Source organism: Agelaius tricolor, unplaced genomic scaffold, assembly GCF_023055355.1.
Source record: "Agelaius tricolor isolate 1412-34295 unplaced genomic scaffold, bAgeTri1.0.p SCAF_14, whole genome shotgun sequence".
NCBI classification, from domain to species: Eukaryota; Metazoa; Chordata; class Aves; order Passeriformes; family Icteridae; genus Agelaius; species Agelaius tricolor.
In genome coordinates this window covers 9,142,836-9,169,373 of record NW_027269274.1, presented here as the reverse complement: position 1 = coordinate 9,169,373, position 26,538 = coordinate 9,142,836, and the positions used below count along the sequence as shown (strand labels likewise).

At 44.0% G+C, this 26,538-nt stretch overlaps 1 protein-coding gene across 1 annotated transcript; it reads right to left on the bottom strand.

Annotated features, from left to right (window-relative positions):
• Positions 1–1,915: 1,915 nt before the first annotated feature.
• On the bottom strand, positions 1,916–23,929 carry IHO1 (interactor of HORMAD1 1). Its single transcript, XM_071439555.1, has 7 exons — positions 23,581–23,929; positions 16,350–16,509; positions 14,849–15,006; positions 13,004–13,052; positions 12,260–12,347; positions 4,956–5,059; positions 1,916–4,188 (listed from the first exon to the last, which is right to left on the bottom strand). Exons 1-7 carry the CDS (start codon positions 23,634–23,636, stop codon positions 2,866–2,868), a joined length of 1,938 nt encoding a protein of 645 aa, XP_071295656.1. The 5' UTR covers positions 23,637–23,929; the 3' UTR covers positions 1,916–2,865.
• Between the last annotated feature and the right edge of the window lie 2,609 nt (positions 23,930–26,538).

Here is a 26,538-nt window from a genome sequence, read left to right as displayed (position 1 = left end):
TCTGGGAATTTGGGCAATTTGGGCACACTGGGCCCCAGAAGGCAGGCAGGGTAGGCAGCTGGTCAGGGAATTAGTGCTGGGGAGGCCGCACAGAGGAAGAGTGCAGGTGATCCTGCCCTGCACCATGCACTGCCAGCACTGGGCACCACTGCAGCTGGATGGTCTCATCCTGAGGAAGGTGCAGCTGCAGTGCTGAGTGTGCAGTGGGACTGTGGGAAGGGAGCTGGCTGTGCACTGTATGCCACAGTCATTGGAGCACCTTCAGCACCAGGCAGGGGCACAGCAGCCACCTCCACATCCTCGGTGCTGTCAGAGGTTTCCTCCTCTGCCAAGTGACTCACTGGCAGATGAAAAGCTGAGCCCCCTGCTCTGTGCTGCTGCAGCAGCCACGTGCCTGCTGCCTGCACAGCTGGGGATGCTGGGTGGAGGATGCACCATCCAGTTCTCTCAACCCCTGTGCCCATGGCCACCTGGGTGTCACAGGCTTTTGATCACTGTTCTTCCCTTTCTCCTGGGTTCGCCCCCAAGAAAGGTCCAAAACTCGAGTTTCAGAGAAAATGGCCCCAATTAAATGCCTTCAGACAGACTGGAACCCAGCTTTGCTTTTTTTATGGCCATTGTTTGTGTTTTATGGTTCTGCTCTGGGCCCTCCACAGTTCTTCTTGGCCATGCTGCAGGAGGAACCACCCTGGCACCTTCCCTGGCTGAAGGATGGGACAAGACCCTTATAAACACTGGTTACTGGCAGCTCTGTGGACACAAAGGCCAGGAGAAACCACACATACCTGGGGCATGGCTGATCCAGCAAGGAGCCAGTGACAGTGAGGTGGGAGTACAGGCTGGGAGGCAGGACCAGCTCCACCAGGGTGCAAGCAGAGTATCTGGGAAATCTGCTGCCATGCAGCACGCACTCTTCCATTTTTGTCCAGCAAGGCTGGAAGAGGAGCTGCCATCCTCACAGCCGTATTGGGACAAATGCCCTTGTTGGCAGCTAAAGCCCTGGAGGAGACCCTGAGTGGGAATAGACAGGGGGACTGTGGGGGCCAGGGTGGCATGCTGGGGCTTCATCCCATTCACCAGGAGGTTGTCTGGTGCAAGGGGAGGCATTGCTGGCTGCTCTGGCTGTTACACCTCCATCTCCAGGGATTTTGTTTTGCACTGTGTTCCAGTGTGTGTGTGGCAAGGAGCTGCAGGGTCCCCAGGGCAGCCCTGCACTGCACCCCACGGCACTGATGCTCCATCTCTGCATGCCAAAGAGCCAGTCCCTGCGCTGTCTCTCTGCACAGGGGCTTACAGCAGACACCTCCAGAGGTCCCTCCAAGCTCAGCCATGTGCTGCCGAGCTCCCTGCATCCACACCGGGGCTGCACAGAGACCTGCGCCGGTCCTTGCTAATTCCAAAGCGCACGGAGTGGCAAGCCCACCAAACAGGTTTTGCCCAGCATGCTGGGGCTGCCAGGGGGGCGGGTACACAAGGGCAATGTAAACAAACAGCCACTCCTGCTGGCAGCCATCACCAACCCCCTTCACTGACAGGGGGGTCCCAAGGTTCTGGGGGATCCCCATATCTAACTATCCCACCACCCCCGCAGCTTCTCCTTGTTAATTAATATCACTGGACCAATGATAAGCTGGAAGGGTGAAGGTTTCCGTCTTTAAACACCAGAGAGGAGCTAAAAAAAGAATCCTCCCAATTCCAGGATCCAGGGGAGTTAAACAGCTAAAGAACAGCTGCCTGTTCTCCTGCTGGAACAGGACTCTGCCTCTCCACGCCCCCCCCCCCCCCCCCCCCCCAAAACAAAACCACCAAAAAAACCCAAAAAAAAACCCAAAAGCAAAAACCCCAACATAGAGACACTGGGTTCTGGTGAAGATGAGTTTATTAAAGCCAGAAGAAAGGGATCACAGCCATTTCCTTTGGTATGGCAAAGCTGGATAATTTGAATTTGTGGCATTCTGGTTTTGTTAACACCAAAATGTTTCTTTTGCTAGTAACATTTCAGATCAAAAATCAAACGTGATACCAATGCCCCAAGCAGTGGGAGCTGCCCACAGTTGGGCACCCTGAAGAGAGTTGCTCTGTGGGAATTGGGACTGTGCAGACCTCTCATCTGCTGGATCTGCCTGTTGTATCTTTGGTTTCTGAGAACTGCTGGCCTTGAAAAGGCTATGTTGGAGAATTCCTTAATCAGCCAAGAGATACAAAAGACAAATTAAGTAGAAACAAAATAACTTCCTGGAATCTCTGAAACTGAGGAATTTCAGCCTGTAAGGAGAAGAGATACAATACTGGACGAACCTGAGACCCTGGGGTTTGGTTTTCCTCAGTTAAACCTCTCCCTGCCCAAAGTTCACAAACAACTCCTGAGACAAATCTGAACCTGATCGAAATCAATCGGAACAACACTACTCTAAAAACCTGAACTTTTACATAACAAACCAACAGAGATACTAGGAGTGAGAAACAGAGTGAAGCCTCGGGCCACAGAGATAGCATTGTATCAATCTAGCTGTGGAATTTCCAGTAGACCTCAGTGCCAAATCTGACTGAGCTGACAGTCTGCTCTGCCAGCCCTCTCCTCCCTGGGAATGTCAGGTACTCACTGCTGTGTAAATGCTATGGTAACTCAAGCCCATGACATTTCTGCTGGGAGCAGGGAAGTAAAGCAGTACAGACCCCTTCAGCTTTCCAAGCCAGGGGAGAGCCCTGCTTAGACCCTTACAATATCTCCAACTGGGCAATAGCACTTTCAAGCATGCAGGCCTGAGTCTTGCTTCTGACTATGCAAGTAACACACCTAGAGGAATAAACTGCAACTGAAATGGTCATCCTGCTCTAAGGGCTCTGAGCATGAAACAAGCCCCTTCAATCAGAAGAATCACAATCTAACAGTAAAGAGCAACAGGCTGTTTTCTGCTGAGCCAGTGGATTGACAGGATGTGGTTTCTTGGAGCTTGAGGGGCTTTGGAGGCTAAGGTAGCTCATTTGCTTTACACCTGTTGTGCTACACAGGGAAAGTACATCCTCCTCGGGGGAGGAATCCAAGAGATACCTTTTTACACTGGAAGCATTAATTGTTTTTTTAATTTCAAGACTTCTCTTTCTTCTGCTTTCAGGTTGTTGCAGGCTTTTATCAGAGTGTGGCACTGGTGTGAAATTCTTTGTAAGCCCCATCTGAGCACTGCCGAGGATCTGCTGATGGGGAGCTGCAAAAACCAGGTCAGAGTTTTCTGAATTGAGATCAACCAAGTAGCTGTGAAGGGTATTTTTTCTGGAGCTTTCCAAGTCAATAATCCCAGTTGCCTTCCTCTGCTTCAGCCCACTGTCAGCACATTCAGAGCGTTCGCCTTTCCCCTTATTGGAGTACGTTGTCTTTCTCCTTATTGCTTTTTTCCAGGACATCCTTCCTGGACTCAGTTTTGTTTTGTTCCCTACAGCTGCCTTCTCCACCTCATGGTTTGTGGACCAGCTGCTGTGTCTTTGCCCAGGTGTAGCTTTCTGTGTAGAGTGGTGGTAAGCTTGAGGCTGCTGCTGCTGTGATAGTGTCAGGGGTTTAAACCCTCGAGTGCCTCTCCTGAACGCCTTCCTCAGGGGGGTTGGTAGAGGCCCTTCCAGTGGTACAGGACACTGTTTCTTCTGACTACTCTCCACAAAGTGTCTGCCAGCCCAGCACATGCAAGGATGTGCAGCACAGCTCTGTGTCTCCAAGCTGCATTTCACCTCCTGCAAAAAGGTGTTTGCTCTGCCACAGGCTGCTGTAGCAATGGGGCTGGCTTTGTCTTCTGAGGCTGGGTTTAGGTCACCCTTAGATGTGCCATCTCCAGTGACCTGGTTCCTTCCAGGGGAGGCTCTGTGTTGCTGTCCCACTGTCACACAGGGGAAATGAGACCAGCCTGAACAGCTGCAAACACCCCTGCCAGGGCAGCATGGTTTGTGCAGGTACTCCTCACTCAGGACACAGTGCTGGCACAGCCCAGGGGAGGTCTGGAAAGATTTATCTGTCGTGTGAAGGGGCAGGCTGGCACTAGACAAAAGCATGTGCTGCTCAGCTGAGGAATTACACGGCTTCAGGAAGCCAAGTTCTTTGCACGTTTTCAGGAACTGGTCATTCAGCTGGGCTGGCAGTGACTCCAGACCCTCCTTTAGCAGCTGCATACTGGATTTCATATCCAAAATCTCAGCATCTTTCTGGGGAAGCAGAAAGCAGAGCAGAAGCAGTAAAAAACACACAAAAAGGCGCAATAGTAAGGAAATTTTAGGTACTATGTGTCAGTTTGGTATTGACCCAAAGATTAGCAATTTGTATCTTCTTGTGTAATAGATATCCTCAAACTCTCCCACAAAGGCGAGAGGTCTGGGACTGGAGCATCCCCCTAACCCAGTGTGTGCCCCCTCTCCTAGGAGCACTGCCTTCTCATGTGCTGGTGTGACACATCCTTGCCAAAAGCAATTCCTGCAGCAGGGCCTTTGGAGAAACCAGCCCTGATCAGGAGGTCTCTGACAGTTCATTCTTGTGTTGCTCACATCCACTTGTTTTCTTTTCATGTCTTTTTTCCTCTCCCTGTGACACACCTGGCTGAAAGGACAAGGTGCTGAAGGGATGAGGTGCTCTCCCCTCACAGTCTCTGCACCATGTCTCCAGCAAAGGCATGTGTCAGGTGAGGAAGCAGTGAGTGCTCCATCACAGCCTGCCACAACAAGGCACTGTTGGCTTCTTCTCTTACCGACCAGGGCTTTGTCAAGGCTTACAGCACTGTTAGCCAGTGCTTGGGTAAGCCTCTGTCAGTATCTGGCCTAGAATTAGCTTTTTAATGTCTTTCCCCTTTCATTATAACAGGAGCAGTCTGCTTTATAATCCACCATTCGAAGGCAATTTAATATTCAGTCAGTATTTTGAAGAAGCAGGAGAAATTCAGAATGAGGATTCAGAATAAAAGATTAATTTCTTCACTTACGGCTGCAAGTCTCCTCTCCATCTCCAGCAGTGCCTGCTCCATTTGGCTTTTTTCTGTCAAAGCTTTTAGCACCAAGCTGCAGTGACTTTGAAGAGCATCTTCCACTAAATAGGGAAATCAATAAAAACCACATTTGGTCTTTCATTTGTAAATGTGAATAAAGTGCTATCAGTACTATTGCTACTCTCTGCATGGCTTGGCATGAATCACCACATGGTTCTCCTGCTGTGATCTCCCCAAACCCCGAGCAATGAACAATGGGGTGGATTTTTAATGGAAGGCACTTGACATTTATAAGATGCTGCACATAGTCCAAACCTCATTTACTGCCCTCTGTTAATGTGGCAGCTGGAGAAGAGAGGATGTGCAAAGCTGCAGAATTTGGTAGGCTGAATGCAGGGAAGGCTGAGGCTTGGTTGTCTGCCAGGTGCACAACAGGCATGGCCAAGGCAGGGGGACCCCAGCATAGCTGATCCACCTCTGTATAAACAACACTCTCATGCAACCAGGTGATGGGAAATGGGGCTTGAACTGGATGGAGGCGTAAGAGGTTAATGGCTAAGAAGTGCAACCAGAGAAACTGTGTCACAAATGCACTGGAGGCTGACAACTGAAGGAAAACTGCTAGAAGGAATAGAGAGAAATTATGAAGGACTGTGAAAAGAATTGGAATTTCCATTTGCTGGTCATAGGAAGAGATGGGGTCAGAAATCACCTGAACCAGGCAGCTGTGCCCAGCACTTAGTAGTGGGGGCCCCAGCAGAGTCCTGTGGAGGCACAGGCTCCCCGGAAGGGTTTTAAATTCGAGTAAGTTGCTCTTGGCTTCATCAGTCTTTTTGAAAAACTGATAAAACCCCAGGGATTTGTGTTATATGATTGTATAACAATATAACTCCCCCCCATACAGCTTCAATTACTCTTATAGGAACCACTGTTGTGCCTAATACACTATGGGGTAGGAACACAGTTTGCATTGTGTGTGGAGATGAAAAATCTTTAGCAATCTTGTGGAAGACTACTTTAAATTTGTAAATTAGGACAGAGAAAAAGAGCTGAGAAAGAGCAGAGAGAAAGAGCTAAACATGTCTGTTCTTTCCTGTGAAGGGTGCAGGAAGGTGTGTACAGATGGTGTGGAATGTTGGCTGATTGGCACAGAACAGCATCCAAAGCACTCTTGCTAAGGTAAAGCACTGCCAAACCAATGGGCCAAGATAACTGAAACCCTGGAGTGCTGGAGCACTGCATACCTGAGAAAAATCAGAATAAAGCCTACATTTCAACAAGCTGCTACAAGAGCTCTGCAATTAATGAATCTTCTTTTGCTACAGATCCAAGGTGTTTGATTGACTTTGGTGTTAGAGGAGCTGAGAGCCCATCTGAAGCTGTTCCTGCTCACCAGTGTTTATCTCAGCTCCTCGCTGAGCACCTCTTGCCCCACAGTGCTGTGCTCAAAGGCTGCAGAGCTGCAGGGCACTGGGGATCCCTTCTCCTCCTGCTCAGCTCTTTTCATTAAGCTTCCAGGGACTTAATTATCTCAGTGAGCTGTGGCCTTCTGTCAAACTGTAGATGGAATTGGTTAAAGAGCTAATAACTATTAGGGAGCGGCAGGCAGAAAGTGATTGTATATGCTTTACTTCTGAAAAAACAGGGATGTTTTTGAAATTTTGTGCAGAAAGAAAGGAAAAAAATCTGAGCAATTATGGGCTTAGTAATTTGTTCTCATATGGTGCAATGTTTTAGAACAGACTTTGAGGAGAAAAGTACTCAAAGATAAGAAGGAAAATAGAATAAGATTTTATAAAAGGTGGATTGTGATTAAATGCTCTAAGACAATGCAGGTGACTTCTTTGTCAAAGACAACATAGTGGCCTTTCTGTAGATTCAAACAAAGCTTTTCACTGGAAGTTGTCATGTAATATTAAAAAAAAGGAGAAAAAATAAGGGGAAGCTTAAAAAGTAAGCCTCAACTAAAGGGAAAACATCAGCTCTTGAGCTGAGTGGCATGAGGGGACAAGGCAGCTCTGACAGGTGCTCATCAAGGCCTTCTCATGAGCCAAACAGGCTTAAAATCTGCTATAGTCACCTGGGTGCAAAAGCCAAAGGGCATTCAGTTAATTAGCAAGTGACACAAGGATGCAAATGCCAGCACCAGAGGCTACAGGTGACACTGGGCAGTGGGGTGAGTGGCAGTGCACCAGCTCTGGCTGACAGAACTGCTATGCTCCCCAGGATGTCTGGAAGCCCACACTCCTTCCCAGCTGTCTATGTGCAAGGAAAGAAAGAGACTGAGCTAGACATGGGCAGAGAAAAGCTGCAAGTTAATTAAGTGCTTACATGGTAATCTCCTCTTATGAAAGGAGATTGAAAGTGTTTGTCTCATTCAGCCACGCAAAGCTGAGGCGCGGGATGGCGCAGGGCTGGAGGTGCCGCTCAGGGATGGGCACAGGGAATGGCACCTCCTGGCACCAGGAGTCCTCTGTGCCCTGCTGGGATTTTAACTTTGCCTCCTCCAAAGGAGCCCTGCTTGGGCACAGCGCACACAGCTGTCATTTGGGAGACAGAGCCCTGCAGTTGCCTTATCTGTGCATCATCCTCACACACACTGAATTAAAACCACCTCCTAGACTTGAGCTCGAGGGGAATTTCTCCATTATTTCAGGATGCACATCACCACATGGCTTTGCCTTGTTCTCTGTAGGAGCTTGGCTGATTTCTGAGGATTATCTGCAGGTATTTCTAACAATATGCTGTTGCAGTCAGTTTGGTTGTTGTTTTTAATCTTTTAGTGTTTTGCTCTGACAGATTTAGACTGTTTTAGAAACCTGGAAATCTATAATTTGTAGAATGGGTTTGTAACGGGGGAGTGAATGTTTGAGTGGGCCTTTAAGACATTTCATCTCCCTGATTGGAAATAAAGGCTACCTGCAATCTGAGAGGAGGTTTTGGGGGAGCCTGCCAACCTACAAAGAGAAGGAAAACAGTAGTGACTAAAGGAAGAAACTCCTTTCATGTCACTTTATCACCTTCCATGTCTACATCAGGAAGATACAGGAAGGGCAGCATCTGCAAGCTTACCTTGCTGCTCTTCCCCATATGCTTAATTTTAGCTCAGAATTATTTTTGAAACTTTCTGGTTTCCCTAATCTATCTATTCTTCTTCAACATACTATCCTCAGTCTAAAAATAGTCCTGCATCCACAGGGCTTGTGATCTGCACATACATTTGACTCAGCACAGCGTGCTGCCGGCAAGCAAGCAGCAGCCAGCCTTTTGAACGTGTTTCGTTTATACGTGTAGGAGTATTCTGCAGAAAAAACCCTCAGTACAGAGGAGGGGCACTCTCCTTCCCTCCCTGCTTCCATACCCAGAGAAGTGTTCAGACTTGTCAAACACTAATAAACAAGGTAAAAATAAGTGTTAATAAAGGCTTACAAAAAAAATAGGCTTTGAGACAGCCAAATTAGATCAGATCAAGGACTCTGTTAAGTCTTTTTTCTTTGAATATGATCAAGAAGGGCTGGTTCAGAGGTTTTCTTCAAATAAACCCTGCAGCAGATAGTTATTGAATAACTTGATCACAGACAGGAAATCTTTACTCAGTTAATGGGTGACTTATGCACAGACTTGTGCCTCTCCCGAGGTAATTTAAACAAAGCAGTTTTTTACAATCTGAAACATTGCTTTGTTTTGATTTGCTGTACCCTTGTGTTCAGATGCTGCTGTTTACAATAACAACATTTGGAATATGAAATCTGGCATGAGATAAAAGGCTGAAGGACCTTGGGGTAGGGCTGCCACCCTGTGCTGCAGAGTTCCCTGCAAATCAGCCTGTGCCCAGGTGCAGCTGCACTCCCAGCAGCTGAAAACTACAGCCTGAGCAGCCAAGGGAGGGAGCACCAGCCTCCCAGCCTAGGAATATTAAACAGCAACTGCTTCTGATGTCTCTCTATCATCATCTATGCAGCTCATCCTGAGATTGGCACTAACAGCACAGCCACTTTAAATAACACTTTGGAAGGAGGTTGGTTCCCCCATGCCCAGATTCAGTAGGGGAAATTGGAGGTGCTATAAACCTGGTGAGACACGGGCAGGGAAGACAGCTCTGGAGCTCAGCAGAGCACTGCATGCTCTCCCTGGGCAGCCATGGAGCTGTGCCAGAGGGTGAGAGAGTTGGGCTGACATGGCTGCATCCTGCTCAGATACACTCCAAGCAGTCATCTGGCAGGTTTGTGCTGCCTTAGCCTGGGTCCCGTTCCACAAGACATCGGAGAGCATCTGCATCAGGGGACCGTGGGATGAGCTGCCCCTGATCTCACCCTGTGCTACAGCACACACTGCTCCAAGCCCTGCATTGTGACAATGAGGGGTTCCAGTATCTACTGGAACATCCACACCTCCTCTCACCATCCATACTGAGCTGTTTTGGAGTCTGGTTAAGTCCCTCAACAGCTTTGTCAGTCACTGCATGGCTAGTTAGCAGCTACATAGAAAAAAAAAATAAATCAGTTTCAAACTTTTTGACTGTTTAATCCATACAGGACGTAAGAGAGTCTGAATTGGGTGTCCCTGTCTGGACCATACCGTTCAAGGTAAACAAGCTCAAATCTCACCATTTTAAACACAGCCATGTCCCCTGGAAACTTTGCCAGCAGCTGCTGGGTCTGGGGAGTCTGGAAGCAAGTCATGTTTGAAAACTGCTCACTGGACCCTGCATCTTGTCAGAGAACTGCATCACCTCATACCTCTGCAAGTGACATATTGCACATTACTTTGTCACCCTTGATGGCAGTGTGTCAGAGGATTGCCTGTGGCACTCAGGATGCTGCTCGTGTGCACTGCAGACAAGGTGTTGTGGAGGATTCAGCTGTTCTGAGCTGTCACAGCTGGAGCTACCAGATACAGAACAGCAAAGCAGCACAGAGAGGGCTGAGTGGTGAAAGTTGACATTTGTATAAAAGAATAGAAGGCTTTACTAGAAGTGTGGCTTTGAAAATTAAAATGTGAAAAATATGAAAAGAAACAAGCTACAGGAGTGGAAACCAGAAGGAAAGAGAAAATAATGAGTGGGCAAGTCAACCAGAGAAACTGTATGTGTATAAGGTGGAAGAACTGAGGCCACAGGGTCTGTCTGCCTCTTTGCCTCCCTGTGCACTGCACACTAAGATGTGAGCAAGGCACCTGTGCCTTGTGGAAGCTGCTCAGCCAAACCTTGTACCATCTCCAGGGCCAGACACAGCTCCATCCACTGTGTGCAAGCACATATGGACAAACACTCAAAGGAGAACATTTAAAAAAATCTTCCTGCACAGACCATGCCAGCCCAACAGCACTTGGAAATGCTTTGGAAATACATTTTGAAAAATATTTTCTGTTTTGCTCTTGCCTGGTGGCTGTGCAGACTATGCCAAATGTGCTTGCTACCCACTGCTAAAAATGCAACCTGAGATACTCCTTATAAGCTTTTAATGAAGACAGACTTGATTTCAAGTTCCACCTTCCTTTGCTTTTCAGAGCTGTTGCAATGTTCTGGTGCACTAGTTCTCTTCATCTTCTGCATTCCTCTCCTACCTGTGAAATCCTTCACTGCCAGTGATTTAACATATCTCTGCCATGTCACCCACATCCCAAGGTACTGTATCATCACTCACTGGCATTCAGAACTTTATTAGCTCTGAATTTAGCTCTTTCACCTGAGTTTTGGAATTTTATACCAGTTTTTCAAGGGAACTGCCTCTTTTCAAGGCACTAGCATGGGTATCTATTTAGTGGGAACTTAATTATCCATCACTGTGATATCAGTCAAATGACAGTGTTTATCTGCAATTAACCAATGACAGATGAACCTCCCAGAAATATAAAAAGAACAACATTGTGCAGCATGTGATGATTTTCATTATATATTCAACATTCTGCAGCATGATGCATTACAGAAACTGCCAATTTTTCTTTTCAATTGCTTTGAAAATCTAGCAGTATGCACCTCTGGGAGGTTTCTCATTTCATTCAAGGCACATTCATTGAAAATGGATATGGAGAGGAAACAGGACAACTGAGTAAATGGTATGGAATGAAGAGGGGGAGCCATGAACAATAGATTTGATTTTCAGTGCCATGACAACAATTTCTGTTCATGAGCTATGCGAAATTAGGCAAAGTCCTGCTGCAGAGTGGACAAGTTGAGGCACTGAAGTAATTAGGAGGTGGGAAAATGTGTAAGAGGGAATTTGCTGTGCTGGCCAAAGCAGACAGATTTTTGTTTACATTAGGGTCCCACCAAGAGCACTTGCCAAGCACAGCAAGGGAATGTTCTTAGCACAATGAGAATGGTATTTCAAATGTACAGCCTATCATGGCCTCCAGCATAATGAATCAGACTCCACTCTTTTTGCTTGAGAGGGCTCTGTTGATTTAAAAGCTATCTGTCAGAGATGTGCTTTGTGGAAGCCACATTCTGCCACACAGTAAATACCACTGTGCTTTTGTGAAGGTCTGCTGCCTTCATCTCACAAGATACAACTCACTTCATGTTTCTTGTATATTGAAAATGGCCTCTTGTTCTGGCACAGAGCAGAGCAAGCTCTGAGCAGTCCTGACAGAGTGTTGATAAAGCATCACACCAGCATTAAAAATTAATGTACTCTCAAAGGCTCAGATCTAAGCTAAATTAGAAACAATTTCTTGAAGCATTTTCCCTCAGTAAAGATTCTGTGATTAGCCACTTGAGAGACAGAGTTGTTCAAAAGTATTTTATATTATTAGCTTTTCTGGAGGTCACCCTTTTATCATGGCAATAGTGTGCTTCACTATGTGCTTCTCATTCAAGAAATGAGCAATACTAGTTTTGTTTACATCTCAAACTTAATCACTTCAAGCACAGAGGAGCAATGGAAGACTTCAAACTAACATATGAAAATTGGAGAAAGCCCTAAAAACTGAAAGTGGATACTCAGGATATAAATATCTAAGTTATTTTTTACTGTGTATTCCATTAGTACTCCAGATAGCCTAAAAATTATCATACTCCAGACAAAACCCAAAACCAGAGGTGTGTTTATCAATTTGAGCACAGTGTCTAACCATGCCACACCTAAGTACAAGAGAATGGAGAAAAGGAAAAAATGAGATAGTAGGAATGGAAAAACTGACAAGTCCATACCATGGATAAATCATTTTCTCTCCTCCCTAAGGGAGAGCAGCTGTGAGCAGAATGACTTGCCCAATTCACCCCAGCCTCCAGACAACACGCTGACATTTGGCAGTTTGACTGTGCCCTCTGCTGTTAACAGAACACGGGAAGGACTTACATGTCTTGAAAAGGGGTTCTAGGCCAACCAAACTGGATTTGAGTTTGGAATCAAGCATTTCTTCAAACTTCTCGAAGCACACTGGCAGCTGTAAAAACAAAGGTAAATGGGAAAATTAAAACATTGCCTATTCTTTGTTTGCAAAATCACATCCCCAGATGCCACAGAACAATGACTGCAATTCATGAAATGGAGCAGCCTGAAAATGGTTGTTTATCTGTCACTTGAAACAATTTGTCCAGCTGTTGGTTGCAACCCCAAAGAAGATCTGGGATGGCTCAAAAGGCTCATGAAATCTGAACATCTTTCAAAAAAGAGATACTGATCTGTAAAATAGGATTAATAATAACTAATAAAATGAATTATAGAAATATTCGGTCAGAGACCTTCACCTTCAGACCACAATGACTAATCCTGAGAGTAGACTGCTTTCTTCAGGCAGAAGGGGAAAAGAACTGATATTTGCAGGCTGCCACTACAGCTTGTTTTGCTCTAGAGACCCAAAGAAATTTCACCACTGGCTCTGAGGCAAGTCCCTAAAGACCTTGACCCTAAGGACACAAAGGCAATGGTATATGCAAAAAAAACCCCCTTACAGTTGTTGGTTTAAAGTATTTGAGTGCTTAAGACACAGAATGTAATATTTTAGATATCAGCATAGCAAAGGAGAGAAAGTGAATACTGAAGAGTCTGTAGTATTTCTAACTCTTCATTATTTTACATTCTGAATTTGAAGTAACTTACCTCTTGAAGCTTGTCTTTGATGCTGGAAATAAAGGTGCTTAGGACTTCACTAAAATGGAAAAAACCAACAAGTATGAACCAGAAATGTAAATTACTGAAGTGTACAAAAATTGAAAAGATCACTGTAAAAATGAGACAGGAAACACTGCAAGGCATAGTGTAGTATGAAATGTTAGCACAGAAACATGATTACTTCAGGGGGCATAACCCTTTGAAGTCACCTCAGTTGTTTCAGGAAAACATGGACTCTGCAATGTAGCGTAAGAAAAAAATATATATTCACACATGCTCATATGTATCAAATACATGAAGTAGTGGGGTTTTTACTCTCAGATTTTTGGCCTCTCTCTCAAATTTTTAGTTGGCATTTGCCCAGCTGTCCATTAGCTGCTGGGGTGTGAGCACTGTGTTATCAGCTCCGGAAGGACCCAGCCTGTGTGGTGACGTGCCAGTTGCTGCGATACACGGGTATTGTGCTGGGACTAAAATAACTGTGGGAAAAACACGGGAAAAGCTTCAGCATCAACAAAGCCCAGGCCAGGAAGAACAAATACTGCAAATCCTTTTCTCCTGAGATTATGCCTGCGGTTTCTGTTATCTGCCCTTTTAAGTTGAGCCAGCGTATCAGGAACCAGGCTATATTCATGATTAACTTGCCACACCAAAATGCATGGATAGTTGCTAAGCAATGTGATAACCTTTTCCTCTCTGAAGATTTGGGTCATTTGAAGTCAATCATTTGAGTGATCTAAATTACAACAGCCAAAAATATGCAGAGGCCATGTAGAATCTAGTTATGAGAAATCTCTCTAGCCTTATGGAAAGGAAGATACTAATTTTCTTAGTCAAACATGAGGGGGATACAAATTGATAAATTATACACTTATCTTTGAAAAGATAATATAGTTATTTCTAAAAACAGGCTTCTAATCTGGGAGCAAGTCTGGAGTGTAGGAAGAAGCATAATCCATTTAAAGAAAAAATAAGGAATAATTATGAGTGATGCCTAAACATTTAAAATACTTTATCATTTCATTACAAAGATCTTCTTCTAATAGGCAATTGAGAATAAAATTTTGTCTTATCAGAAATGCAGTGCCCATTGAAAAGGCAAGAGAGATACATAGCCAGATTTGATCAAAGGCTTTTAATAAAAACACACTTCACTTTGGATGTTACATTACAAAATGTACAGTGCTAAGAATTATTTATAGGTGCACTGGGGAGTTTGCCATATTTCATTTTTGAGCTTCAAATTGCTGGCTTGTTCCTTGAAGTCCTTCAGGACCTACAGGTACCTGTAATTCTTGACATCTGACAAAGAGTAGATGCAAATTACATTATCAAATAACACTTGTCTCTTACCAAAAAACCAATACATAAAAATCTTGTATGGAAATAAAATTCTAGAGATATGTGCGGGTTTATAAAGATGCAATCTGCACACATGTGTGGTTGGCAATCCCCTCATCTGGCCCAAATGTGAAAGCCATACTTAGAGTCCCTTTTATCACTCCCCACATAGCCTATAAAAGTTCAAGAAAAAAGGGTTTTCACAGAGAATCAATACAGAAAAAAGAAACAATGCTGATTAGATAAAGGTAAATTCAGGTTAGAGTTTTGCTGTTCAGTGGGGCTTATGGCTGAATGTGTTACATAAATTGCAAATAAACACTATTCTCTTACCTTGTAACTCTTTCTAATTAGAAATTATTTAAAATCTGAAAATACTTTTCTTGGAGAAATATGCAGCTATGCCATGTATGATTTGTAAGAGGGGAAGAAGGAGCTGCAGAGAGTGATAACCACCAGAAGAGAAAGAATTTCCAGTGGATGTCTACATACCGGTCATATTTGTCCTTTATTTTGTTCTTATTCGCTTCAAAATTTTCCAAGACACTTTTTAGTCTTCCTGCACCAAAATTAAGAGAACCTTTTTCTCTTGTTTCTTCATCAAATAACTGTGGTTTTGTCTGGTATTTTGTAAAAATACTGGGCTCACTCTGTGACACAAACAAAAGAAAACTGTTGAAGTACAAAAATAATCAGAACATTAATTAGAAGAAACCATTTGTTTATCCAGTGCAGACAGACTTCATAGTGATTGGACATGACAGATTACATTGGATGAGGAGATTAAGAATTTTGTGAGATTATGCCTCATTTAGTGTGCCTAGTTAGATCAACTCTCTGTGGATCTGAGTCCCAGCCCAAATTCCTCCAGACACAGGTTTTCTCTCATCTTGAGGATTTTCAGTTTGCTACAATTATAAGGTGTGCTGGGTTTTTTTCCCTTCTATGTTCAAGACAGGGACTATAAATGAATTTCAGTGTTCCTGAAATTGTAGAGTTCAAGTTGTCAGTAGAATCTCCCTGTACAGGAATCTAAAAAAAAAATCTTATTGAATTGCCTGGTGGATGACATCATTTTGCTGCCAACTAGCAACATCGACAGACTGTAGATGACTTTTTCACATGCTTCAATACACATTTTAGAACAGAAGTTTAATATTAATATGAAAGCTTCATTCTACAAAATTTCCAGACACCGTGTGATGAAAATGGCAATGCCTTTTCCTTAAAACATAAAAAAATGCAAATTCCATCAATGTTTTTTAATTGTGAAAAGTGAATTTCCTGTTTTGTGTCTGAAGAAAACTGCTCCTAGGCAAAATACACAGGACAGCAGATAGCATCTGGAACTGAAGGACAGCCTGGGGCCTCCAAGCTGGCACCACTGCTCTTCCCTAATCTTTGCTCCAGGTGTGTTTATTCTGATCTGATTCCGTTAGCTGTGCAGGAACTATTTTAATGGAGGCTGGCAACACCAGAAACCATGAGCTGTAGGAGGAATATTGTGAGCATAGAAACTCTTCACCCCTATCCAAAATCATCCAAGCATCTACCTTAACAACAGAGCAGCAAGGTCATTGTCAGTGCAGGGAAGCAAACACTGAGTTGCTCTGTCATCCTTGCAGAAAGCTAAGGAAGTGAAATACATCATTTTTGAAAGAAAAATAGATGTAATATTCTGACTTAGCTAGGTAGGTGGTCTAAAGACATTAGCTTGAGAATAATTTCATATTATTTCAGTAACTTAAAAATGGTTTTGAAGAAAATAATACCTATCTCAATAATAATTTATAGCAATCTGTTATAAATACCACATTCATCTGACCAGACTGCTACTTTGTCTTGTCACAGTAAGGATGTGTATGTAGGAAGAAGACAACTTGATTTCAGCAGTTACTGACATTTGCAAATGTTACCACCTGATTTCAGCATTTTCCATTTACTTTGAATGGTGGCTGTGTGCTTGCAGAGGGCTGACAGGAGTGAGACTCACATCCTGGGAGTTCTGCTGTCCCAGCTGCGTGCCCAGCTCCAGTGGTGCTGCTGCCGACTGCGCATTCTCCGGGCAGAACTGGGAGCCAAAGAGCAGCTGAGAATCACTCAGATTCGAGTGGTCACTGGCAGTGCTGCTCCTCATTGAAAACTTATTGGGCCTGAAATGGGGCAGAGAGGGATGTGAATGAGTCTGGAGTAATTAAAAAGCCAAACAAAATTCCCTACATGGCCCGCTGGAAGTGCTACTCTGGATAACAATTTCTGCTGTAACTCAGGTGTTGATTCGATAAATTGGAAGGCAGCTCCAAGAGAATAAACAATAAAGCTTTCTGACTTATAGCTGACATTTCTTGGGCATTTATTCTCCAGATGCCTTAAGTCTGACACAGTAGAACAACAAATAAATAGAGGTAGCATATGGCTGGATGAACTGATATGAATTGTTGGAAGTATTTCAAACATATTAACATGCTACTCAAAAGTGGTCTTCTTTCCCTTGAGCGTTACTCAAATAAATCTTTCCTAGATACCCTTGATTTTCTGCTGTGTTACTCTGATTCTACTCCTCTTCAGAAGCACTCTCATACTCCTCTCCTGCTTTATGGACCAGACTTGTGGCACAGGACCAGCTTCCCTCAGACAAGGGCTTCCCTGCACAGCTGCACCACTTCTCATTGTGTTGGAGGCTGACTTCAATTTTTTTGTTAGCAAAAGTATACATAAAAGACTTCTTTCATTTTTCACAAAGAATTGTAGAAGGGTTTGGGTTAGAAGGGACCTTAAAGATCACCTAGTTCCAATCCTCCCACCATGGGCAGGGACACCTTCTACTGCACAATGTTATTTAAAATGCCATCCCTTCTGGCCTTGAACATTTTCAGAGATGGGGACTCTACAGCTTCTCTGGGTAACCAGTGCCAGTCCCTCATCATCCTCACAGGAAAGAATTTTTTCATACCAATCAATCTAAATCTACCATCTTTCAGTTTAAATTATTACTATTCCATTGCTCCACATCCACGAGGTCTGGCAGAGTGTTTAGGTTAGGACCAAATACAAAAAAACTGTGCCAGGTTTATATTCTCAGCTCTTGCTTTTTTTGAGCTACCAAGATAGAGAGATGTGTTGCTGCCTTTGGAGCTGGGAACTAGAAACCAAAATAAATGAAAATAATTCATTAAAAATCTGCACAAGATTTTTCTTCCATGTCAAATGATACAAGTAAAGGAGAAGGAATAGGATAATAACTCATGTGTATAACAAGAGATGATCACCTCAACATTTATTAGCAGTGACGTGTTTGGTTAATCCCCTGTTTTGGAAGGAGCCCAAACATCATAGACACAACAGGGAAAGGGTTTAGCAGCAGCACTTGAACTGCTCAGTGTCCATTATACAGTAGTGCCACTGACAATATCATATTAATGCTTTTGGCTTTAAGCTCACTGACTACACTGAGATGCAGGCAAAAATAGATGAGGTATGGGTTTCTGAATTCTCAAAAAGCCTGATAAGTCTGTCTGACTTCAAACCTTCTCCCTTAATCCCTCTCTGGACCCCAAATCTGCTAAGAAAAAAATCTGACTACAGTTTTACTTGCACAGCTTCTTGTTTCCATCTCAGCTAAGCTTTGTAAAAAAAAAAAAAATCTTAATCTACAGGCAGTATGTGGGGGAGATGTGAGCACATGGGCTGCCCTGACCCCACACAGGCAGAGGCCCTGCCTGCAATGTAAGTATTACATCTCCTGCACCAGTTTTCTAAATCCTTCTGTCTTCCAGACAAAAAAGCTCCCTCTTAGTTTGAGGAAGGGTTTTTATAATCTTCAGATGCTTTGTGGTCTTGACGAAACGCCTTTGAAACTGTCCAGTATAATTGGTGAATATCACACCCCATAGTACGCTCATTTTCTCAGATGCTTTGTGTTATTTACTACCTGAAGCACCAAGATTCTTATAACAAAGATTTTATGAGGAGTATTGAGCTGACAGGACTTTATGAGCCAAGCGACTTCCTAGGCTTACTCTGCACTACAACCAAAGGCAGCAGTTGGCTGCTCTGGAGCTCAGTTTTTCTGTCTTAAGTCCACTACATCAGCAGTTGGTTTAGGAATGATGACACTTTTGCAAATTAAAGGGCGAGGTGAAACAGATGTCTCTTTTGAATACACTCATTCCCCTGAGCAATGGATTTCTTTATCCCTTGCTTAACACTGCTGGCAATTAATTTACTAACAAGACCATCTGGGCAAGCCATCAGTCTGGCCATGCTTGGCCCAGGCCTGTCCCTGAGAGAGAGATCAGACCACGATGATCACATCTGGGGTCAGATCTGTGATCAGGCAACTGCAGCTCTTCTAACCACCTGACCATTCCCTTCAGAATGCCTGAGATGCAGGGATGCATGTTCTGTCCTAAATATAAACCCTTTCCCATAAACAGCAAAGAAACATCCCAGGTATGCAGTTGCACATAGCAGTCCCTACTAAGTGGGGAGTGCAATAGTTTACCTCAGGAGAACTTCTGGCTTTCTGCTAACATGAGCCGTGCCCCAAATCGTCTGTGTTGGTGCACATAACATTCCTTTGGTACTGGCACTAGCATATGCATCCAAAGCAAAACCAACTTTAGATATGTAAAACAAGTTCTTGACAGCTCCAAAAAATGGTAAATCATCCTCTGCTGACTGATGGTCAAATGACTTCATTTTCCAACCTAACTTAATGCAAGGTATTGCAATATTGGCAGCTCCAACCCTTTCTCGTGATATGAGCGTGATCTAAAAATCTGCAGCGTTCTGCATATCTGGGGGGTCAGCTAGGTCTTCCCAGTCTCTGTTTCCTTGTTGTCAGTGGAAATTCCCTCTTTATAGGAGGAGTTAGAACTTTCAGGAGCTTCTTTCATTTTTCTAATTTTCTGATTTCCACTCCAAGTATTTAACACAAACACATGCAAACATTCACTTTTCATTCAAAGGTTCTGGCTTACCTCAAAACAAACATGGCATGCAATAAATACCCTCTTCTAAAGTTTCCTAGATACTCTAGGCACACTGACAAACTAAAGCTTCATAACTGTAAATTGCCATAGGCCTCATCAATCTTTTTTTAAGAACTGATATTTGTATTCTGTTATTTGGATCCATCCTAATGTGTCAACACCAAGGTTTAAGAGTCATTTGAAAAAGTAAACTGAAACTTCTACAATATGCAATGTAACATTTATCTGCAGTGCTGCTATAAGCACTGATTTTCTCTGGTTCTGTCATCCCCACTGAACCTGTGCCAACATCCTTCTTCTTCTTCTCAAGCACTGTGGGTGAAGCTCACTTACACCTTTCTGACACATTTCTTCAAAGTGCAGTAAAGCCTCTTTCCCAAAGAAATCTTTCTCTCCTAGTAGCAGTGTCTTGAGTAGGATCAGTGCCATAAACTCTCTCTTCTCCTGGTTTCCCTCCAGAAAATCTCAGAGCCCTTTCTGCTCCTCCTCATTTAGGGACCAGGGCTGAATCACAACAAATCCAGTATAAATTCTGGGAGCTGCCATTCACCTGCTCTCCCTCCTGACTTTAGCCTGTATCTATAGGAACTGTCTCTAGCTCTGCTATTCTGCTCTCTTCCTCACTATCAGCTGCCTGCCGATGTGCTCAGCAAATGAGCAAGGATCAGCCTTGGCTTTGGGTACTGGGGAGCTGGAGGAGTTAAAATCAAGGAGTTTTATCTGCTATTGCAGCCTCCAGCCATTTGCCATCTCTTCACTGGAAACAGTCACAGCAGAAAATTATTATTCTGCTTCCTGTCCTCTGGAATGGCATGACCTGCTTGCTGGAAATAACTTGCACCACGTCCTAAAAGGAATTTTTACAAACACATTCTGGCACTGGCCCTAATGCATTAACCGGGATGAAATCCCTCTCAGCTATTCAGCTCAAACATAGCCTCCAGTTTCCAGATTTCAGGTTCAAAATCCCTCTGGTCTTATTTTAATTTCTCAAGGTCATTTTTACTTTCTATGTGTTTCTTCATTATTCATTCAGCTGTGATTCAATACTGCCCAGACATCCTTACCTTGGCATCCATGTAGCCCTTTGTCCTGAGCTGGTTGCCAGTTACAACAGGGCCTTTTCCTTCAGAGGAGATTGGCATTCCTGCAGAGTAGCCCTGTTTCCTCCCTCAAAATTCATCCCCAACCATATTAAAAGTTAGGCACCTGGAGATAGGGATTTTTTTTGCTACCCCCCTCTCTAGCCTGAAGCCATCTTCCAGCCTGCACTTACAGCCCTGGTTTCTCATTCCTGTGAGACTCTAGAATTTTACAGCTGCTCTCCTGGTCTTTGTCTTGGCTGTCTTCTTCATTTTCTGCTTATTCTTGAACCTTAATGGAACTTCAAAATATGTGACCTTGTGATTTGGGATGGAATTTCATGGATAATGGATTGAATGAGGTTTTTAAACTTGGAAGTTATTCTCAACTGCAGAAATAAACCATACAGAGTAGTGGTCCAAGTAGGCCTTAACTTCAAGAAGCTGTTTAGAATACCTCTTTAATATTTTCATAATTTCTTGGCCTTACACATTCTCTGGCAGGCTTTCTGCTTCTGATGTCTTTGGAAGTCAGTATATGAATAGCTTTTATGCATATAGCAAGTTACTTCTTTTCTCATGGTACAAGAAATTTCTCATAACTTCAATTTCAAATCTATATAATCAAGTCTAAATAATCTCTCTCCCTCAGGCAAGCATTTAACCCTTTGGGCTCTACAGTTTAATTTAATTTTTACTGAGGTTTATTATTACTATTCCAGTGTCTTTTTTCTTTTAATTAACAGCAGTGGATTTTTTTGCTTCTGCTGCTCCTGCAGAGATACTGACTCCAGTTCCCTACTGCCACTCTCATGGTAGCACTACAAGAGCAAATAGCCTGAACAGGGATCTTGTGAGAGCTCCCTGGCCAAGGCAGGTATTGATGGTGTCTGAAAATGTACTTTCAGCATCACACCCCTGTGATGCTTATCCAGTCAATCAAAGGCTGATTGAAGCATCAGTGCTTTTGTGGCTGCTGTTCTCTCATCCTCTGTGATCTCCCTCTGCCAGCCCTCCAGGCTGGGCAAGCAGCAGCACTACTCTAACATGGCACTTTCTCTAATGAAAGCTGGCATTTCAATCCATAAAATCTGTGTCCTTTGTCAATACACTCAAATTGAGCCTAAGCTTTCCCAGTATAGCTGTTAAGTGTCCCCCTTCCACCCTCTAAAATAACTGGCACCCTGATACTATTGTCCAACCTGATCATATTCCCTCTGCTCCATTTCTCGAATCTCTGTTATGTCAATATTCATACATAAAACCAGGTGGAACAGGGGTTCTGGTTCCTCACACCCTATTTCTGAGGCTGTTAGGGTTGCAGAGAAGCACTTGTGTGTCTGACAGATAACAAATAAAACACAGAGCACTTTTGGGCTTGTGCAGAGCTGTGTCTGTGAGGGCAATGCATCACTGGAGCTCTGCATTTCCTGGGGACCTGGTGGCAGCTGCTCTCAGAAGTAACACCCTGACTCAAACTTGCAAAGAACTCACAGAGTGAGTCATACTCTGCCTAGATTATACGCTGATTTTATGTTTCATTTTAAAGCTCCCTGACAGAGTTTTCTGGGGATTAAACAGCATACCCTGCTGTGGTGGGAAAGGTTTCTAGTAATAGAAGTCAGCCAAGGAAAAGTAATCAACACTTCTGCCCCCTTTTTAAATACACACACACATTCACATGTTCCTGTGGGAAACTTTTCTTTCCTTTAGAAAAGGTTAATTGTCCACAGAAAATTTTCTCCCCCTTCTTACCTCCTCTAAAAACCCAGCTGCATTTCCAGTAATATTTTATGCCCTATTTGACCCTTTTGAACTCACTCATAAAAAATGTGAAAAATGCTGAGGAGTGGGTGTTAGAATCTTGCCTATATTCTCTTCCTGCGTTAATAAATGAGTTAAAAGGGAAGATGTTTTAGGTGATAGGCTACTTTGGAGAAAGAAATTCAAGTGATCCCTTTCCAAACAGGCATCTGTATTTCCACTCATTTTCTTCCATATGGCACAACTCCACAGATTTATATATTTTAAAAATAGATCTTATATATCATGTATATAATATAAAAATGCAATTATATATTTTATATATATTACGTCTTTTTAATATATTCTCTAAACTTCCCCTCCTTAGTCTCTGACTTGAAAGAAAGTCACAGGTTTTCAAACTTAGAAACAACTTATTGAAAACTAACAAACCTCCCATAAAGCAAACAAAATTAATCTGCAGGTACCAAGAAGACAATAGAGTTAAGCAATGCCCAATTATAAAGAAAAACTGTGAAAGATAGAAATAAATTTTCCCCTGAATTGGCTCCCCTTTGCCCCCTGCATCTGTGAAAAATTCAGTTAATTAATATCTATATGACAAGCATTTCTATAATGGGCAAGAAAATGACTATTATGTTTTCATTATCATCCATCACTTTGGTAACATCTGGCCAAAGAGACAGTATGACTAAAACTGTGACTTTGAACAAGTTAGTTATGTAAGTGGGTTATTTAACTAACAGAGGGCCAGAGTACCAAATTCATCAATTAGCTTTTCTGGAGTCAAAAAGGGGATGAGTGCCACTGCCTTTTTTAGCCATGTGATACAAAGGATGCTCTGAAGTACAAATTGTAGCTTGTCTTACATATTTGCCCTCCAGATGTTTATATCTGAATATTTGTTGTTTCACTGTAGATTGTAGCTGTGCGGAGCTCTAGCTGCTCTTTGGCTTCTGCTGGGAAGAAAACAAGCCATGTGTATAAATGCAGGATATGGAATAATTTTTGAGTTACATAATGTGCAATAATACTGCACATCACGATTTGTTCTATCTGCCCTGTGCACAGGCAAGAGGAACACTTGACTTATCTAATGAGATGAACACGGCTCACAGGGCTTCCCCAAATACACTCTGAATGGACAAGGGTCCAGCTTCCAGTTAATGCTGATTTTTAGATTCCCACCAATGGTGGATCTATGGCAGTGCTGGCAGGCTGGGGGCATAAACAGGATCCCAGGGCAGGCTAATGAATTTCCATTAGACTTCCCTAATTAGCCACAGATCAGTTCTGGACATGTTTAACCTCACCTGTCATCACCCCTGCCAAGTGTTTGGTTTTATACCCCATCCCTTCTCCATCTTCCCCCACCCACACTCACCCGAGGGCTGTCGGTGTGCTCAGCATCTCCTTGATGTTCCAGACGTTGAAGTTCATGTTGTTCTCAGGGCTGCCACCCTGGCAGGGAGCCCCCAAATAGCACCATGGCCCTCAGGGCCTCTCCCCACCCACAGTGACCATGGTGCCACAGTGCCTTGCAGAGAGGAGGGAGATGGAAGAAGATGACCAGCCCCACTCAGGGCAGCATCACCTGTCTCCTGTGGCTGTGGGGACAGCCCAGGGGGACACGGCCCTGCAGGCCCGGGGCAGGCCCGGCCCGAGGCCCTCCACAGGCCTGGGATGCAGCCAAGCACTGGGCCTGCCCACCTGTGGGGCCTGAGGGACCCTTGTGGCAGTGCCTGGGTCTCACCCCAGGGCTGGGAGTCCCTGGGGTCAATCTGGGCCTGAGAGTCCTTGGGGTCCCCCAAATTCAGAGTTCCTGGATCACACTCTGAGGCCTGAGAGGCCTCAGAGTCCTACGGGGGTCTCAGGGTCTCATCCAGGGCTGAAGGTCCCTGGATTTCACCTCAAGGCTGGAGACCTCTGGGCCTCACCCTGAGGCTTGAGATGCCTCAGGGTCCTCTGGGGGTCTCTGGAGTCACCCTGGAACTGAGTGTCCCTGGCTCCTTCCCTGGAGATGAGGGTCCCTGTGGTCACCTCAGGGCTGAGGGTCCCTGGATCTCACCCTGTGGCCATGGACCCAGGATCAGCCCCAGCTCCAGTCGCTCTGCATGCCAGCCCTTGCTCCTCACCTGGAAGCACAGCCCCAGGCACAGGGGGTCATCACAGGATACTGGGAGGATGAGAAAGCCGAAAGCTTGGAACCTGGCACACTGAGAGCTGCTCCCATGTGAGCATGGCAGCCACAGCACCAATTTCCTTTATTTCCAGGGTCTATGTGGTCTCTTATGTAAATACTTCTGGCAGAAATGCAGAAGGACTTAATTTCATCCATCAGAAATATGACAAAAATAACCACCATCTAAACATTCCCCAAAGAAACATTCTCAAATATGGTTTTACTGGATTTTTTTTGCCTTGTGGTTCCATAACACCCATGTTTAGGAATGTAGAACAGGCATGCTTGCTTGCCTATTTTTTCCTCCTTTAATTCAAAACTATTTCAATACTAGTTAAAATGTTTGTCTCCTGGCTCTGAAGATACTCCATAAGCACTAAACCACTGGAGGAATAAGGTTGACATAAATTCATGGATAGATCAGGGGAATTACTTACATTCCCCTTTATTTTCTTCTGCCTTTAGTATTAAAGGCAGCCCAGAGCTCGGGGCTGTCAAAATAATGGCTTTCTTGATTTATATATCTGGTTTCCTAATCAAATCCCATGTAGATAAAGCTTTCACTTTAGATAAAAAAATAAAATTCTGGTCTTTTACCCATTAAAAAACTTATTGGAGCAATTTCACTGCATTTCTTTGCTTGACATTACAGCACTAGGGTTGGTTTAAATAGCTTAGATTAATCAAGGCACCTTGATACCTCCCAGTTCAATGAGGAGACTCTGATGTGTTGATTTTCTAGGACCAGAGTAGGGAGTTGCAGCTTGGGCTGTGTTCCTACCTCAGGGATGGGATAGTGGCTGGGCTGTCCAAGGCAACCATGGCCTGGAAGGCAAACCTTCCTCCAGAATGCCAAGCTGATGGAAATGATAATGTTTATTGCGAATTTTAAGTAAATAAAAGTCTTGTTCTGCTCCTGAACTGCCTACGGCTCTGTTGTACAGGCAAGTACATGGCACTGCTGCCGAGAGCCTTGCTGTGCATCCAGGCCCTATATGGTCCTGCATCATAAACAGTGATTTTCCAGCATTTTATTGCTCATGATTGAAAAGTTGGCCCAGATCTCCCTGCAGAAGAGACTGTAGAGTCCTGTACCCATTTGCAGTGCTTCCACTGCCATTAGAAAAGGAATTGCTGGTGCTGTGTGCACTGGTGATAAGGCTCAACATGTTATTTTAGGTACTTAGAAAGAGCTATTCCTATTTCTGATGTGGCTGGAGCCTTCTGGTATGAACGTCTAGCAAGTTTGTGGAATAAGATAAATGAGATTTTTGTATTTCCATCTCTCCTGACAACGGAAAGAAATTTCAATATGGAAACACATTTTTTTAATTATAGGTCTGACAGCTACCTCCATTTCCATCTCCCCCATCCATAACACGCTCTGGGGAGATGAACCACGTTGCCAGGCACTAGCTCATAGCTCTTCTTGTATCTGAAATAACAGTCTGTGCTTCTAGCATTAGGGAGGGTAGCCAGTAGTCTTTCCTTTAGTAAAAATTAGCAGAAGTTTCCAGGAGATAGACAGCAATATACTTGGTACATTTCTCAACTTTTTTGACTTCATAGCACATTTCATTAGAAATTCACATGAGTTTCTGAGTTAATAACATGTCAGTCTGCAAAAGTGGCCAGGACCCTCATCTCTCCATTCCTGAAATGTCCTTGAACATTCTCCTGGTAACTTTTCTCTCCTGATTCAAATGGGATTCTGGTCTTGTGCTCAAAAGCAGAGATAGAAAAGAGTGACAATTCCACACTTAATGAGAGGTCACGGATTCCTGTTGAACTCAGGTGAAGGAGCCAAGACAAAAGGCACTCCAGTGAGTCGATGTGCCAGGAAAGTGTGTGCAGGAGGCAAAGTGCTGCTGACAGAAGGCAAATGCCTGTGGGGCAGGGATCATCAGCCTCACTGCTGGAAACACCACAACGGTGAGGCACTCCTGAGCTCCAGCTTCCCCCTCCAGCATCCTCTGGCTCTTGCAGCTGCCACCGCCTTGAATTTGGAAAAGTAGCCTTGGGCACCCCATCAGCAGCAGGGAGCTTGTGAAGTTGGCACATAGGGATGTCAATTTGCCAGTGACTCAGCATCTTGATTTATCCCACTCATGCAACGCTCCTGCGGGAAAAGCTTATTAATCAGGCTTGTGTTTCCAATGC

Bases quoted from the DNA above. Each gene is read 5' to 3' on its own strand.
- IHO1 (XM_071439555.1), bottom strand. From the start codon at position 23,636: ATGAACTTCAACGTCTGGAACATCAAGGAGATGCTGAGCACACCGACA. The intron at 15,007-16,349 runs GTGAGTCTCACT...TTTGTGTCACAG, and splicing joins GACAGCAGAACTCCCAGGAT to AGTGAGCCCAGTATTTTTAC. The intron at 4,189-4,955 runs GTAAGTGAAGAA...CTGCTTCCCCAG, and splicing joins TGGAGAGGAGACTTGCAGCC to AAAGATGCTGAGATTTTGGA.